This window comes from Trachypithecus francoisi, unplaced genomic scaffold (genome assembly GCF_009764315.1).
Source record: "Trachypithecus francoisi isolate TF-2019V2 unplaced genomic scaffold, Tfra_2.0 Lachesis_group4, whole genome shotgun sequence".
NCBI lineage: Eukaryota > Metazoa > Chordata > Mammalia > Primates > Cercopithecidae > Trachypithecus > Trachypithecus francoisi.
This window is the reverse complement of record NW_022681469.1, coordinates 128,475,970-128,491,241: the sequence shown is the minus strand read 5'-3', so window position 1 is coordinate 128,491,241 and position 15,272 is coordinate 128,475,970. Positions and strand designations below refer to the sequence as shown.

General features: G+C 43.5%; 1 protein-coding gene across 2 annotated transcripts in view; it reads right to left on the bottom strand.

The window, feature by feature from the left end:
- The window catches only part of BMPER (BMP binding endothelial regulator), a 253,600-nt gene extending 238,745 nt beyond the window's left edge, over nt 1-14,855 (bottom strand). Inside the window, exons 1-3 of one of the 2 annotated variants that reach the window (XM_033193504.1) lie at nt 14,145-14,855; nt 13,471-13,743; nt 12,284-12,369 (exon numbers count right to left, since the gene is read on the bottom strand). In XM_033193504.1, the coding sequence (XP_033049395.1) occupies nt 12,284-12,369; nt 13,471-13,603 (219 nt within the window). In that variant the 5' untranslated portion in view covers nt 13,604-13,743; nt 14,145-14,855. Of the gene's footprint in view, nt 1-12,283; nt 12,370-13,470; nt 13,744-14,144 lie in introns of those variants that run through there. The other variant, XM_033193505.1, reaches the window with a different exon arrangement.
- Nucleotides 14,856-15,272: the final 417 nt, after the last annotated feature.

Below are 15,272 nucleotides of genomic sequence, written 5' to 3'. Positions count from 1 at the left end.
TGCTAATGGAGCTGCAGCTAGCTGACCTCTGGTAGGTCCCACTGGGCATCAGAATCATTGTTTCACATGTGCTTGAAAACAGGAAATTACCACAACTCAAGCCTAATGGGCCCCATTCCCCTCAAGGGGCATAAACACAAGCCCATGGCAAGACCTTAACTGTTTTGGCATAGTGGCTCCCAAGTGGGAGAATATCTGCTTCATCTTTCATGTTCTCTCATTCAGGAAAATAGTGTTCTCCCGAGACCAAAAAAAACACCGCTATGTGAATGTCTCGATGCTACTGCTTTTACACCATAAATCCACAAAGCTGGAGAGACACAGCAGGCTGTGGGTGTCTCTGGAATTCATGAATTTCTGGGCGGTAAAGGAACAAAATGAGGCAGGCTTTACTGGAGGCAGAAGCTACAAACCCCACAGGCCACTGATGCAGAGCAGCCTCTGCCCTCTGAGAAAAGTGGGAACAATTTTAGTATCTTGGCACAAATGGCTCTGTTCAATTAGAAAATAATGGAAAATGAATCCCCCCGTATCTTTTAATAAGACCTGGAGCAATCAACATGGCGAAGAATGAAAATGTCATTCATTAATGTTATTGCTGCAGTCCATAGACACGCCTCAAAGAGGAACCTCAGAAAATAGGTTTTTAAAAGGAGAAAGGGGGAAGAAATTAAGATCAAGATGCTAGCCAGGTGTGGTGGCTCACTCATGTAATCCCAGCACTTTGGGAGGCCAAGGCAGGAGGATCGCTTGAGGCCAGGAGTTTGAGACCAGCCCTGGTGATAGTGAGACCCTGTCTCTACAAAAATAAATAAATAAATAAACAAATAAATAAATAAAATAAAAGATGCTAAAAATGTCTCTTACAGAGGCCCAAAGAAATGGAAGAGCAGCTTCGGATTTTCATACCTCCTTTCCATGGGCCAAGCTGTCCCTACTAGAAATAACCTTCCTGAGGTCACCCACAGTCAAAGAGGCCAGCAGTGCCACCAGAGTGGCCAGCTGATCACACAGCATCCAAAACTAAAGTGCTTGGCCTATGCCGACAGCATTAGCAACCATGAAAAACTCTCTGGTCAAATACTATATATGTGACCAAGAATACAAGAGTTGTTTTGGAAAGACGTGTTTTTATAAGTTAAAACGAGATGATCATTATCTTCATTATTTGTATTCCATCCTTCTCTTTGAAGTGACTCTGGGTACCATCACTTATCTGCAGATCCTTGCTCACAGTCCTGTTTCGTCTCTTCCCTTGAAGCAGGGCATTTGGGGGACATGCTGTGGTCAGTAAAGATGCCACCCATCCCGCCCTCTCATTTTCTCTTGCTGAGTTACCTGCGTGAAACCTTAAAATTGCCTGTCAGTTTACAGATCTTTGAACTGCTCATTTGGCAGACGTAGGTTAGTACCACCCATTACCTAACATTAAAAAAAAAGAAAGAAAGAAAGCTCATTACACTACACGACATGTACATACAATAAGGCCTTTGTCCTTAAAAGAAAAACATAATTTTCAACAGAGTCAGCTCCCAGAAGCCAAGGGAGCTAACATCCAAAACCTAATATAAACATGAAGGCTTGTGTCAAGACTTCAGAGTTAGCCTCACTGAAAGGGGCTGGAAATGACTGGAGAATGCCAGCTCCAGGGATCAGGAGACATTTTTCATTGTGACTTTTTGAAAGTGGAAGCCAGATCGTCCCAGAACCTCCCTTGTCTATACCTCCTGCCTTGTCAGGGACATTTCTGCTTTTAACAACGATCTATTTCTATAAAAGGGAATGTTCCTTTTATCACAAATAAAAGCAGATGTAAATATCAATATGATCTTATAATTTCAAATGCGATTACATTCCCTTCACAAAACAGTGTTTATGTAATGATTATTTAGGATGTCTTTTATAGAGGAGGTTGACCTTCTGTGATAAACTTTCTAGGAGAATAATGTTTTGGAACTTGGAGTTCCATTCTGGGGGCAGCTATCCCAAGTGTTAACAACCCCAACTATAAACAGGAAACTCCAGTCGAACTCCCACTCAAGTCCCAAGGTTGCGGACCTCTTGCTGAAGCTATGGAGCTGACGGAGATGACCGTGACGACATTCTTACACTTTAAGACACCATCCCTTAAGAAGTGAATTCGCCCAACTCACTGCACTACAAGGCAGAACATGCTATTACCGAGAAGCAGCAGCAGGCTCTTAGAGGGGTTGACAGGACTTCTAGTCCCAAGCACAGAAGGCTGTATGAAAGTGCAGGGCCCACATGTCCAAATCCAGTCACACCAGTTCATCTGGGCTTGCCCTTTCTAGAAGGAGCCCCGATCCCACAGGTATGCACTAGTGCCTGTGGTTGGCTGGAAAGCAGGAAGCTGGCCACATCACACTCTTTAAAACGGAGAGGACTGAGAAGCTTCAGGCTCAGCAGGCCCGCTGGTCACTAGTTTAACAATTTTGCCTCCTACCTGCCACTTCCTGATTTAATGGCAAGGACTACAGAGGACAACTGGGACTCACTGAGAAGACAACACTGTGATTCGTTGTTTGTAAACTGGCACGAGTTAAGCAGGTGAAGCTTTGAAAAGAAAAAACAGAGGAGCAACCCATCTTCCTAAGCCCCAAACACTGACAGGGTTTTCCATCTTTAACAGAAAAGCAGCAGTAGCCTCTTCTGACCTTCCATTGTGTACCCTGAGAAAAATTCAGAATAAACACATTTCATAGGTGTTGACAATAAATTGCCATAAATACAGTCCATTTAATTTAAAGTATGGCAAAGGCAGTCATTCCATGATACTTCAATGGTGGAAGCAGCTATCATTTCTAAAGTGTTGACCATGGCCCAGACCATGTTTTGAGAATTTTTCGTGTTGTAACTTACAATTCTGACAAGAGCCTCATGATGAAGATAGAGAGGTTGATGTATGGACGAACGGAGGCAAGATGGTGCACTTCCGGGTTCTTCTTCACCAACTTTTCCCGTGCGCGCGAAAATGCAGCCAGCCCCCAGGGAGGGTGCAGACCAACCAGGCATGCGCCAGGTGACGTCAATCCGAAGAGACCAAGATTTACCTGGTCGCACCTGCAGAACGCCCCCCTCCCCGACACGCCCGTGCCCCGCCTATTGCCCTCCCACTCCTAGAAAAGCCGCTCTGGACGGACGCCACGGGCGGCCTTCTTCAGTCCTCCACTCCTGTCAGGATGTCGGGACTGTGGGAACTCCCTCCGAGAGCCCCCACCGGCGGACTCTGCCGGCCTTCTTTGCCGGTGGCCGACAGACCTCTTCCCCACACCTTGGGTGACCAAAATAAACTTGCAGTTTTGCTCCTACACTTGCCTACTCGCTGGTTCTTTTGTGCCCGCTCTGGTGGTCTTAGAAAAACAAATCAGTTGAGATATAGAAATGTTAGGCAATTTACATAAAGCCATACAACTATTAAAGGGTAGAAATGAGAACCACTAAGCTATCATTCCCAAAGAGTATATTCACTGAATGAGGTGCTGAAAAGTGGTTTATGGCATACACTTCACTTTCTTCTATTCAAGTTCTGGCCCTTAATAACAGTTTCATTTACACTGTTTACAAACAGCTTTCACACGCATCTTGGCCTTTAACCCATTCCCGTCACCCCAGTTAATGCCCCCAGCCAACCACTTAAGTCTGCTGAAGGGCACATACCACTGGGACTTGTCCCAGACTTCACAATGAAGGCTCAGAGAGGGTAAGGTGTCTGCTCAGTGGCGCACAGCTACCAGGCAACCCAGGTGAGACTCAAACCCATACATTGAGACACAACGGCCCCCACACCACAGCTGTAGTTCACTGACAAAATGGGCTTTAAACATTTCATGAGAAAAGAAAATATCTTACCTGAAGACCTAGAATTTAAGACATTACATTATATCATAATATTTTTAAAGCATCATTAACAGTTTAATAGAGCAAACTTAAAAGTTTATAATAGTAAGTTTTTATATTAGTCAGACTCTTTTATATTGTTGCTTTTATTCCTAATAAAAAAATCCCTCAATGTGGCCTGGTCCATTTTACATTTAACTATAGAAACATTCCAATGATGTTTGCAAAAAGTGTATTACTGTTATCCGTGAAATTAGTTTTGTTTGGGTACCTTTTAAAATTTCATGTGGTATTTATTCACTTTTGTTAAGATCTTTTAAAGTCAAAGTTTGGCAAATTTGTGATTTTTGCTTTAAATTTTCAAAATCCCTATAGCAATCTTAGTTTTGGATTCCTGCCAACTGGGGTTGCACTGACTCTCATCTATGATCAATTCAATCCCATGTGCAAATATGCAGGGTCTGGGGGGAAGGGACCATTGTTCATTGTTTCAAATAGTCCAAGAAGATGAGAAAGTTCCTTCTTTGATATTCTCCTAGAATCTTCCAGTTCTTTGCAATGTTTAATGCCAATAGTCTTTGTCTTATTCAAACGTCTTCTGCCTTGGCCTGTGCCTTCCTCTTGCCTCTATAACTATAAGTTTTCCATCTCTTTTATAGGTTTCTCCTTTTCTATCCTTCTGTTAGGCATAACCCTTCTTATAGTTAATATTGTAGGCCCATTTTTTTAAAATCTCAATTTAGACCCCTCCTCAAGGCAAATAATTTATTCCCAAAGTTTTGAAGTTTATTTCTATGCAGACAGGTAACAAATTGTTAACTTCTAGTCCTGATTTCTCTATACTGAACTCACGATCTTTTAAGAGCCTACATGGCTTTTCTATCTTGAAGGTCTATCAAGCCCAACACATTACATCTAAACTGATTACTACCCACCCGCCCACAGGACCCCTTCTCTTCCTACAGTGCCTATGACATTGGCTAGATTTCTCAAAACTCCCTTCAATTTTTCCCATCTTTCACCTCTGCCATCTATTTTCTTGCCAAGTACTATAAATGTGGGCTCCAAAACACCTCTGTAAGACTAGTGGTTCTCAATGTCATGGCACATTGGTGCACTTTTTAAAGGTGAGCCACCCAATCCTGATTAATGTATAAAAATTGTGCTAAAGGCCGGGTGCGGTGGTTCACGCCTATAATCCCAGCACTTTGGGAGATCGAGGCGGGCATATCACAGGGTCAGGAGATCAAGACCATCCTGGCTAACACGGTGAAATCCCGTCTCTACGAAAAATACAAAAAAATTAGCCGGATGTGGTGGCGGGCGCCTGTAGTCCCAGCTACTGGGAGGTTGAGGCATGAACTCCTCAACTCCTCATGCCAGGAGAATGGCATGAACTCAGGAGGCGGAGCTTACAGTGAGCCGACATCGGGCCACTGCACTCCAGCCTAGGAGACTGAGCGAGACTCTGTCTCAAAAAAAAGAACAACAACAAAAAATTATGCTAAAAGTGAGCATACATACTATCATGAACATACCTACCAGACTGAATAATCCAACAGTGTAAGGCAGGGTGTCACTGTAAGAGGAGAGAGCTGGTGCCCCAAATAGAATTTTGAGAGTGAGTTCTGGGAAGAGAACTACTCTATTCAAGTAACAGCATCCTACTCTAGAGGCACCAAGTGACAAGCAAAGTGGCTGTGCTACCAATCACTCCACTGTAATTGCTGCTGAATTTTACCAGCTGTGTCTTGCTGGGCATGGTTTGGAGTCTTTCTATCGAAATTTTTTTTTTCAATACCTTTGGCATTCATGTAAATACTCTAGAACTGGAATGTAGTCAAATATTCAAAAGAATGAGCAACATTTGTTTATCCCAACACCTTCTTTCCATTCCCACTGGCCAGGCTGCTTGAGCTCATCTGACCACACAATATCCCTGCAGTCTGTTGTTCAAATTCCAGCCCCTTCACACTGATATCCTTATTATTACATTCACGGTGCTCCCCATGCTGGTTCTCATGGAGCTTTCTAACTCCAGCTCCATCACAGCTTTGGGCACAGTAGACTCTGCCATTTCCACAGTCCCAAGCACACTCTCTTTGTGTCTTTCCTCCAACTAGGCTTTGCTTGGATCATCTCTCCCCCAACATTATGGTCACAGATATCCTAGCCAGAATTCATTGGCAGCCTCCTTAGTACATGGGTTTGAGTCTATTACAGTGCTTTTCTGTCACTCCTATAAAGTTTCTTATTTATGCATGTGTTCGTCTCCCCCATTAGGCTGTGGGCAAGAATCTGTCCTGTTGGTCTTTGTCTCCTCAAAGGTCCCCAGCCAGCACAATGCTTCAAACACAGAAAGGACTAAAAATAATAAAATAAAATGGAAGAGGGGATGAAGTGTGGAAAGAAGGAAGAAAGAATAATATTATTGAATTTATAACCTGTGATCCCTAGTGCCCTGAGTGGTGTTTTATAAAATTAGAACTGGGAATCAACAGGTCTTAAAATATACACCCAGCTCATTTGCTGATCTTAACTAAGTTCAACAAGCACACTTGACCTCCCAGTGCCATGAAAGGTGGTGTTTGTTACTCATATTCTTTTATAGCACAAAGGACTCAATATATCATCATTTATACAGAAGGGCCATAGAAGAGGGTGTGAAAAACTGATATCCTTTATTTACTCAACAAATTCATATTAACTAGTTTTATTTTTCCATCATTTTGCCTTGCCTGACTTTTCCCATTATCTCCTATTCTACTGCCCTCCCCCTATTTGCATTCTAATCTGGGGAAGGGCTCTCTTTCCTCAACATTATTTCCTACACTTAAAACACAATTTACTGTTGATACCCACAGTCAAGTCCAATACCTCAAAACAAAATAAACCGTGTTTGAAATGGGATGGGGAAGGGGAGCAGTGAGTAAGCAGGCAACAAAGACATACTCAGGTCTGGAAAGGGGTCGAGAGACTTCCACAAGGCGGGCCAGGAAAATCCCCATGATGGCAGGCCACTAGCCAGTTTTTCCAGAATGACAGCGCTCCCGAGTCCCAACCCAATCCCTCTGCCAATAAAAGTACAAGTGAAGGTGACCCCACAGGCATAGAGATGTAAATATTCTGCAAGAAAGCAGGCCCCTCTTCCACGGAAAGCTTTTTCTTTTTCTTTTTTTCTTTTTTCTTTTTGTATGTGTGTGTGTGTTTAACGGAAAGCGAGGGAAAAACTTATACCAGGGCCCAAAGATCACTGGGCCAATAAGGAAGCAGCCTAGATCAGCCCAGTTGAAGCCTGGAGGGACAGAAAAACTCGCTAAACATTTCTGACAAATCTTGTTCATGCATAACAATGGGTGGGTTTGCCATCATTATCCCTACATCTTGTCCGTCGTCCCTTCTATGATTTTCTTTTGAAACTTTGTATCCTCTTCCATGTGAGGAAATAAGAATTTTTAAAAATAATGCCATCATCAATAAGAGCAATAAAAAATCACTCCAGAGGGTTTACTCTATGCCAAGCCCCAGGCCAAACTTTATGTGCTACATCTCACTTAATTCACACAGCGACTCTGTGAACTAGATGTTGACATCCATCCCACTCTCCAGATGAAGAAACTGAGGTTTGGAAAGGTGAGGTAGTTGTCTCAACTTCACCACCGGTTTGATTTGAACCCAAGACTCTCTGATGTCTGGGCCAAAGTTCTTTGCCAAAATGTTATGATGCCAGCCAAAACCCATGTCTTCCTTGGAAGGGCTCTCCAAATTCTAGACGGTTTGGGTTGCAAGATCAAAACCACTATAACTGCCTCCATAGAGCGCCTACATTAGCTCTGTGCTGGTTGAAAAGACTCTCTGAAGCTCTTGAAGGTATCTGTAGAAGTTTTTAAGTAGTAAACTTTTCCAGCAGAAGGAAACCCTAGTTTAGCAAATAAGGAACTGACTTCACATCCCAGTTCTGTCTCTTAGTAACTGTGTTATCTCACGAGATTTGCTCTACTTCTTTGAGCCTGAATAAAGCATGAACAAGAATGACTCTCAGAACTAGTCTTTGTGAATTTTGCAACACAATCCTATACATTAACTGTTACCTTTCCCAAAAATTGTTCTGTTGAAAGGTAATTGGTCGCATCACCTTCTAAACAGAGTAAAAATAAATAAATCTGATTGCTTCCTTACTGAGCATCCAAAGTCTAGAAATGACCTGAAACAACTTGGAAAAAGTAGGGCAATCTATGTATTTGTGCATATACTGAGTGCAGTACCTCTCTGAACACATCTGGTCTACTTTATGGCTTCTCTCTCTCTGTTTCATACATGCACACACACATGAATTGAATTCTCATGCAATGTTATCTCCCTCATCCTCAAACATGTGCTTAACACTTGTTTAGATAATAGATATCTATTCTTCAGCCAGCTAATCTGAACAATGAAGAACATGAGGATTTTATGGAGATAAGGCACCCGAGAGAATCTAACATGCTGGGAGCTCCTTGTTGAGCGATATTAGATTTTTGTGATTAAAAAAGTAGAAGACAGCAGACAAGGTCTCTCTGTCTTCACTATTTGGTTGGCTCCAAGATAGGTGGGGCCCTGATTCTTGTAACACTGAATTTCACGTTGCTTTTTATGAGCAAAGGGTCCGTTTCTACATTGCACCTCTGGATTTAAAAGAGGAAATTTCAACCTCAGAATAATGTTTTTTGCTGAACAAAATGTATGCCAAACTAAGCTCTGACTTCAGGTTTTCTGAGTCCCAGCCTCCAAAGTTTTCTCAGGTTTCTAGTACTGGGCCCAACTCACTGGCTCCCGCCATGTCCTCCTATTCTACAGTTAGGTGGAAAAGGCTGAGAAGATCAAGCACCACTTCTCATGTGTGCTTGGTGGACCTGGGGACGTCCCAAAGATCAGAGAATGGCTTCAGCTTCATTTATCTGGGTGTGGCTGGCTCCCCTCTCAGCTGTACTCCAGGGCAGGCACCAACGTGTTTTCCTAAACATTATGGGAAAAATAATTCTAGCAAGAAAGCAGGGAAAATATCATACAAAAACAGTAATAAGTGTTGGCCTCCCTTCCTCGGCCCCATAAAAGACCATTTTGTAAAGTTATGCTTTGCTTTCTGACTAAACAATAAAGCACATGCAGTTTAATCTAAACTGCTTACCCAGTTCCCTAGATTTTAGGACCATGATCCAACTTCTCACCTACCCCCTTAAATAGATGAACTGAAGCTTTTTGGGCCACACACTTTAAAACGAGATTCCATCACCAGCTAACAAACCAGTTATTCTTGGACTGGGACTGGTTCTGGCAAGATGCTCGGGTCTATGCAGAGGATGATAAATGAGAATAAAATTATTCAGCTCTGCTTACGGTGGCCACTGTGCCCACTGTCATCCTCAAAAACTCCACAGAAATGAGCTCACTCCAACCTTTGAAACATTTCACAGCTTAAAAGTTTAAATCAGGCCAAGTTGATTTTTGTGGGTTTTTTTAAGCTTTTACTCTGTAATTATATACAGGACTTTGTGCCACCTATTTCCTCCCAACTGTAACATTTTACATCTTTTTTAAGCATACGTTGACGTTAGCTTTTTCTTTCTTTCTTTCTTTCTTTTTTTTTTTAGTACATGTTATGAAATAAGATATGAGCTTATACTCAGCCTTAGGTACCTTTCTGCCAAAAGGCTGGACCAACACAAACTAAATATGACTATTTTCTTTATCCAAAGTACAGTTGAGACTATTACATACCCTCTTAATGTACATACATAAAACCAGCTCACCACTAACACTCCCTGCAGGTCAACTGAAATCATAACGAGATTTTCCTTTCATATAATGCGATTAACAAATGTCAACTAACCGAACTCTTGAAAGACTCAAAAGAAAAAACAAAATAGCCCAAGGAACGCCAAAAGGTAAAATAATTTGGACGTTCTTTCTATTTTCTCCTTACTTTCCCACGTCTTTAACTCAACAGATAGGCTGTTTCTTACGGTTATAGGTTATAGGCATGTGCTCTAGAGGCAGACAAAACTGAGATAGTTTCAGCTCCACTATTTACTCAAATGCAACCTTCACACGTTACTTAGCCCACTACACCTCAGTTTTCTCATCTGTAAAATAAAGGTAAAAGCCCTCAGTGGATTTTTGTGAAGATTAAATGAAATAATGCAGGCTTAGATGAGGCCCTACAAGTAAAAATAAAATAAAATAAAAATAGCAAACATAAATGTTTACCATTGCTAACATTATCAATTTGCTAAATAGGTCTACCTTCCAGCCGAGGTACAAAAATGCCAAGTAGCTTCCTGGCTGTCTGGAGTACTTTGAAATCCATGAACTGCAGTGGGTTCGTGGAAATGTACAAGAGTGTTTTACAAAGAGAGAAGTGGTCATCCATCTATTATTACTCGATTTTACCAAGTCATTACAAATGTTTAGGAAGCAGCAATGACTATGACAACTTGGACCCCATAATTCTAAACCCCTGCAAAGGTCGTGATAACATATCACTGAGCCTTTCAGCCAATGAAAGAGCTCTGTACCGGGTGAAGCTGATAGCCAAAGTCCTAATATTACATATTTAGAAAGGACTTCTGACAGCAGTCACCCAAGGCAGATACCTACAACTGTTACTTAAATGTTAAAGACATAAATGAAGCTACTGCCCTTCTGAATTTAATTGATACTTTTCTGGAGTAAATATCATTCCCACTTGAATTCCAACTGATGCATCTTTTCAGATTTACTGTTTACCTTCAAAACTGCAGGACTCTAACATCTATCTTCTTATCACTAAGTCTCCACTTTCAGAGAAAGGCACTATTTTTAGCAGGGGTAGGAGTACTGAAAAGGGGGGAATGCTGTGGCGAGAATTTCTCATAATGTTATTTGGGAACAGTTTACAAAACTCAGACTACATACGTAAACTTTATAAGTAGTAATATTGCTGAAGAGAAAAACAGTATTTTATATGCGAAGCTCTCCGTACATTTAAATATTACTTGGTCAGGGTAATTTCCTCTGAAATCTTAATAGATTAAGATAAAATAGTTCGCTCACATCATAGGAAAATTTTAAGATAAGAAAAATTTAAAAAGGAAGATTAAACACACATACATACACACTGCATTTCACTGTAAATCTACAACTGAGTCAAAATTTAAAGTCAAAGCTTCTTTTCAACAAATTATTTAGTAAAAGATCATCAATGAACACGGCAACCCATAAATACGCAATCATAATACACCCTCTCTCAGCTCTGTTTTATTAGACAGCAATATTTATTGTGTCAGCAAACACAGTGCATTTTTACTTGTTTCTGCTGATTTCCTTAGTCTTCCAAACCTGATAATCATTTGATACAGCCATTTACCTTCACCCATTTATCATTCAAAACGTTGACCTCAACTCTTGTCATGAAAATGTTTAGGTAGTATAACCTCAGAGGGCTTGGCTTTTGCCTAAACCAAAATGAATTCCTTCTCCAGTTCCACACAGCACGCTGATCTAGTAACAAGTAGTCCTCTATCATTTTGGGGCTTTGCATTTGATTGCCTTAATGTATCTCCAACAGGGTTTTATAATATGTAGTTTCTAACCAAATTTTGCCAAAAGTGATTGGCATGTAAAACACTCCTAAGCAAAAATGTTTATGTTGTAGGTCTATATTGCATCTCAGAAATTCTTATTCACATTACCTAATCTCCCCCAAGTGGTTACTTATTAGACTTATCATTGACTACTAAACTAAAATAAATGGAAACAAATTATTTTTTGAGTCTACTAACCACTGATAGTGTTAACTAAGTAGCTGACAGCCAAGTGTCATTCTCTATTAAGGAATTGTCCTTTCTGACTCATGCTTCCAAATAAGAAATAAAGACAGTATTTGAGAGTTTAGGGTATAACAGGCAAAGAAACCCAAGAAAGAAATCCAGAATTACATCTTTTCCTTATGTTCATTTTTTGTGACTGCTACCTCTCTTTCCCTTTGTTGCATACCTTATTCCTGACCTTCATACTTAAATCTTATCTCATCATTTTCCCGCTGAGCTTAGATGACAGAATCAACGCAGAAAGTTTTGTTGTACCAAGGATTTGGTTGTAGTAATCATTACTGGAAACAGACAATACAAACTGCAATTTTCACTGAGACATCATACAAAGCCTATCTGAAATTTACTTCTATAAGGATAACGTCAAAGATAAGAATTTCCAGCTAGATGAAATGGAAATTGCCAAAGTCCATAAAACTCATAAATTAACTGGATTCAACTCACAAAGTATGTACAGTTATGTGCAATTTTATAATGACTAAAGACAATTTGTAAGATCTGGTTATATTATCACATTTAATGGATTCACCTTATCAGAGAGAGCAACTGAGTTCATATTACCTGATCTCCACACTTACCAAGCAGACACACATTATGCAAGGGTTGTCGGTGATAAACGGAATCTGGAGGATTTCACCTTCATTTTCACATTTTGCAACAGAACCTGAAATTCAGGGGGGAAAAAGTTTCATTTAAAGTCAGATTAGTAGCATGATTTCAACATTTAAAATTTTTACACCAATCTTTTTTGAAACCTCTACCCAAACTTCAGAATTCCTAATGTAGTTAAAATTATTAAATTCACCAAAGCAAAACTCCTCCCCCCAAACTCCATTTTCAATAATTTTATTTAAACAGGTTTTAAAAAGACTATGATGTAGAGAGAAATTATCTATTCTCAGATGGTTTAAGCACAATTTCAAGTATTTCACTGGATTTTTAATAACACTCCTCCTTTATGAAGACATTTCAACTAAGCACACAGCCCTATATGCAAAAAAAGAAAAAAAGGAAAAAAAACTCAAATTGGGGCAGATTTTAAATTGACCAAAACTCAGAGCTGTGTCAAGGAACCGGCCTTTCTATGGATCTGTCTCGCATTGTCTTAGGTTTAAATCACTTTTTGAAACGCAATCCTCTTTTCCCTTCTCTTAGAAATTGACTCGGTATTTTCTTTTCTGCACCAGGTGTCAGTAAAGTATGTCCTTCAGAATAGCAACTGAGGTCTTCACCTGCCTGAAAACATATAATTATTATATCCGGCTATTAGTGTCCTTTTTAAATGATAGTTTCTTTAAATTCAAGGTCCTGAGAGCCAGTGCTTTAAAAAGTGTGACTAATCATTCATTCACCCGAAAAGTGTGCTAGCACTCCTAGCACAGTGGATGTATTGGAACACCAAAGATGAGAAAGGAAGATGTGCAGAAAACTGCACAAATTTTTTTTCCTGAGTTCTACAGAGAGAGATAAAGATTAAAATAAAAGTTGAGGAAAACATTAAAAATAAAATAATTTCTCAAATCCAAATAGAAGAATGTCTATTATTACTACATTGAAGGCAACAGCCTCTCAGCCCGCAACCTCTTCACCTACTCCCAGCCTTCCCAGCCCTCCCGGGGCTTCCCTTCATCCCCATCGACCAGCTCAGGGCAAGCGCCAAGGTGCGCGCTCTCCACCCTCCCATCCCCGGGGCAAGCCAGCGCCACCTCTCCCAGGTACCAAACCGGGGTCCCGGAGGGCCAGTCCCTCCCGCCCCCTCCCCTACCTGTCAAGAAGGAGGAAGCCAGAGACATGGGGACCCCCGAGCAATTGAGCAGCAGCAAGACGCAGCAGGTAATCCCAGGCGAGCGCCGGCCGTAACGCTCAGCCAGAGCCCCGACGCCGGAGAACCAGAGCATCGTCACCTGGAGGGAATCCCGGGCGACTGCAGGTCCCGCGCCGCCGCCTCTGCTCAGCTGCCGCAGCTCGCAGTCAAAAAGGGCTCTCAGCCGGCGTGTCGGGAGACAGTCCGCTAAGGAGGGAGGAGGGCGCCCGGGAGCTGGGGGGCGGGGGGGTGTGAGGGAGGGCGGGGGTAGAGGCGACGGGTGGGGGCGCCGGGGGAGGAGGGGTCCTGCGGCCAGGCTCCTCCGATGCGGCTTTTTTTCTTCTTCTTCTTCTTCTTTTTTCTTTTTCTTTTTCTTTTTCTTTTTCTTTTTCTTTTTCTTTTTTTTTTTTTTTTTTTGAGGGAGTTGCTTGCAGTGGCTTAGCAGTCAGCCCCTCCGCGCCGGAGAGGGGGCCGGGAGGAGGGGGTGTTGCGGCAGCCGGAGATAGACGAGGAGGAGCCGCGGTGCTGCCGACTGCGCACTGCCGCTCAGCCGCCGCCCCGGCTGCAGCTACTCCTCCGGGGGCTGTCGCTGTCGCTGCCGCTGCCGCAGCGTCCTCCACTCCCGCACTCCCCACCTCCTGCCAGCCCCGCCGGCTCTCGGCCCGCCCGGAGTGCGCTCGCTCCGCCGCGAGAGACAGGGGCTCACCGGGCGCCTCCCGGAACCCGCTGGGGGCGCCCAGGCGCAGGAGGGACTGCGCTATAGCGGCAGCGGGAACCCTCTCGGCCCAGCGTCCAGTTCCCCAGCTCCTCCAGGGAAGCCACGGCCGCGGGGCGCGGACCAGAGCCGGGAAGGCGCGTCTCTACCGCACGGCGAGCGCGGCGCCTCCTCCTTTTCCTGGGGGAACCCGGGGGATGCCGCAGCACTAGAGCTCAGGCCCGGGTGCCCCAATCCTTAGAGGGAGCAGCAAACGGGACGCAGGAGCGCCCCACCACCCTGCTGGCTCCCGGGTGGGAGCGACACACCCGGGGCAATAGGGCCCCCGCAACTTTTCACGCCCTGCTTTGCTTCCTTCTGGCGGGGACGCGACAGCGAACTCAGGGGGCTGAGTGGACAGAGGGGCAAGCGGCCTTAGAGATCTGTGTTCTGTGCTTATCTGTCTGCGCGTCCTGACACTAGGGATGACCGAAGTTGAAAGGACACACAAGGTCGATTTAAAAACGTACCGAGGCAAACGCCTTTCGCCCTTATAAAAAAGAACAATCGCTCCGAGACTCCTCCCTTCCAATCTCGGGCGGACCGGGAGGGGAGGTGGTGTTTGACTAATCATTCATTCACCCGAAAAGAGGGAGGGACCCCCGCCCCGCCGCTAATCTCTGGCTGGGGCCGCCGCGCGGCGGCCTCTGCTGTTAAGCTGGTCGCTCCGTCAGCCCGGCTGCGCCCTCTCGCCTCTGCAGCACTGGGTGCCGGGGAGTCAGCTCCTGTGAGCCCCCTGCTGAATCGCCGCCTCCTGCCCACGCAGTGGCACCCTCTACTCAAAAGGGATACAATCGCAGAGATAATTTTTGTAACCAAAGTACGAAAGCGCGAGGTGGGAGTGAGGGACGCTTGGCAAGTGTTGGGATCTGACGATCAGTTAGCTGTCCTTGAGCTCACGGTGGACCACTACTTCCTCTGTCCAAGAGTTGAAACCGGGTCCCCGCGGAACGGACCTAAGGGTCTCCAGGCAAAGTGGATTGTTTCCATTGTGGAAACTATAGCTTTG